The sequence below is a fragment of the Alligator sinensis genome, unplaced genomic scaffold (assembly GCF_000455745.1).
Source record: "Alligator sinensis unplaced genomic scaffold, ASM45574v1 scaffold73_1, whole genome shotgun sequence".
NCBI lineage: Eukaryota > Metazoa > Chordata > Crocodylia > Alligatoridae > Alligator > Alligator sinensis.
This window is the reverse complement of record NW_005841838.1, coordinates 4,108,318-4,110,831: the sequence shown is the minus strand read 5'-3', so window position 1 is coordinate 4,110,831 and position 2,514 is coordinate 4,108,318. Positions and strand designations below refer to the sequence as shown.

At 42.4% G+C, this 2,514-nt stretch overlaps 1 protein-coding gene across 1 annotated transcript in view; it reads left to right on the top strand.

The window, feature by feature from the left end:
- The window catches only part of LOC102383324, a 186,712-nt gene that overhangs the window by 168,064 nt on the left and 16,134 nt on the right, over positions 1 to 2,514 (top strand). Inside the window, exons 62-64 of the mRNA XM_014519708.2 lie at positions 495 to 679; positions 1,580 to 1,672; positions 2,285 to 2,489. Coding sequence (XP_014375194.2) covers positions 495 to 679; positions 1,580 to 1,672; positions 2,285 to 2,489 — 483 coding nt within the window. The remainder of the gene's footprint in view (positions 1 to 494; positions 680 to 1,579; positions 1,673 to 2,284; positions 2,490 to 2,514) is intronic.

The following is a 2,514-nucleotide window of genomic DNA, read 5'->3' as shown; positions in this document are numbered from 1 at the left end:
TTCCTGCTGGTTCTACCAGTATTTTTCAGTCCTCTTTTTGTTGTATTTGTCTAAGCATAAATGGATCATTTGTGGAAACAGAACACATAACAGGTATTTTATGGGTAAATGAGTAAATGAAGAGACTGCCACCTCACTTATTTAAGACTAAAGCATAATTTGAACCTAGAAGTCCACCAGCAAAACCTATAGAAATCAAAGGCAGAGCAGAACTATGGGGCGAGATTCATTGTGGAGATCTGTGATGAGAATTTTTCCTTTGTACTAACCCAGTATTTTATTTGGGGTACCTTAACAAAGACTGAACACTTTTGGGTGGATCATATGCAGATTGCATGAAGGGATTTGGCTCCTTTTTCCCCTCTCTCTGCAAACACATGACCCCATTGGTGCTGCATGAACACCCCTCTCTTCCACTCATTAAGTAGCTGGCTTTGAACCAAGTGTCTACCAATGTTGTCTGTACAAATGAACATCTCCTTTTGCTCTCCTAGGAGATTTGGAGGAAGGAGTGGAGCTTGCTGCTTGTACTGATGGGCAACAGATGGCTACAATTGATATCTACCTCAATGTGAATGGTGCAAGGCAAGAAAACACAGGACAACTGATTCTAACTGCTGTCAATGAGAGCTTGGGCTTGGTGGCTCATGGGTGTGGGGATCCTATAGTTAAAATGGAGGTGAGATGGCCTTCAACAGCTGTTTGTGGTAGTTGGGCATTTTCAGTTGCAGAATATTTTCTTAATTTGTCAAGTTAGTGAAACATCTTCTAAAGTTGTTTTTTTTTTCTGTGGAGTTCCAGTAACCTGGCCAATGAAAAGTGTTTGCAGTTCCCTTCTAATAACAATGTGCATTAAGTTCTCTATTTGGTGTGAAGGAACACCTGGGTGGGTTTCAAAAAGATCATCCATACCTACAACTCAAGTGTAGGATCCAGCAGAGATTCCTACTACTGCTCTCAATGGGAGCTTTGTGACCAAAGGTAGGGTTGAAACACATGTGACACTACTGTGACTGAGAAGACAAGTTACTGAGGTACAAGTTACTGTGCCTACAAGGCAAGATTCATCTCTCTGCCTGTGCATTATCTTTTGGGGTGCAGGAGTTTAGTCATTGAAGGGCAGTGCCTAGAGGCCCCTGGTGAGAGTATGACCCCAGTGTGCTAGGCAAGGACCCTGTTCCAAAGATAGGAATAATATAAATTGAGGAGACAGACAAAGAATGAGAAGGGAAGCAATTTTCCCAGGTCATGCAGGCTCTTTCACAGATCAGATGAAATAAACCCCAAGTTTTCTGAACCCCAACACAGTGCTATGTGCACTGCATTCCTAGAAGAGGTCCGTTGAATGCTGTACATGGGAGACTCTTCAGAAACCTGCTAAACCAGTAGGTTTTTAGACTCCCTTTTTCTAGCCAGAGCCACATGTTTTTGGAGCAATGGGCAGCCTGTTTCCCCTATGGGAGTTCATCTAACAGCATTTTCTGCTGGTGTTTAAGCTAGTATAGATTTTGGTGGGTTTTGCCCTAGCATGAGCAGTTCCTAAATCATAAAATCCAAATTTTCCTTCATATTTTCACAGTACAAAGTTAATAAAATTGGGTCCCATCTAAAGGCCAAACTCCTAGAGAAGATCAAGAAGTTTGATGAATATATTTGGAGATTCAGGAAATCAGTAAGTAATTAGTGTTATCAGTTTGCTTAAAAATTATTAAAATCTGAGAATGGTCAAGCCCTCTAGTGCCTTCTGGCACATGTTTGCATGTAGTGCAGGGAAGGGCACCTTGAAATGTTGTGCCAGGAGCAGTTTTGCTCCTCTGAGTGCTGGCCTTGATTTCTGTCTAAGACCTTTGTGATGGAGTAATTCATGAAAATTTAGACATCTCATGTTAGCTGTGGCTACCATGCCTGACTCGCCTATTAAGTGGTTAATCCTTTGTTAATGCAGCTCTCTGTACAGAGGGAATCCCATGTCAGCCTCAAAAAGATGCTCTGTGTATGGACCAAACCCTGAGGGGTGCCTCACTACCTCAGTAGTGAGTGCTCAGTGTTCTTTAGGATGTGGTCTTATAAAATCTTGCACAGTTTTCAATCAATCAGATTCCTTTTTCTATATGAATCTAGCAAGATACAGAGCATTATGGGAATGTTGTGAGGTCTGTTCCTAAAGAAATGGCAGCCCTTAGGCTCCAGAGCTCTGATTACTGTCTTGGGAAAACATGCTCCAAAGGTTTGCTAAGTATCACTATATATTTCTACATCTCTTGCTGTTTGGGACTCCCTGTAGGTGCAGCAAATTGATTTCCTGTATGAAGCAGCTGGCTGGCCTCTGAAAGCCTCTCAGGAGGTAGCAGGAATCTTCCAAAATGGGGGGAGAGCTGTTGCCCAGATGTGGAAGCAGAGTGGAATCAGGCAAACACTGAGAAACAACCTCCCGCTTTACCTGGAAAAAATTCAAGACATTGTACAGCAAATGCAAAATGAACTGCAAAGTAAGTAGGGCTGTCCAGAACAAGG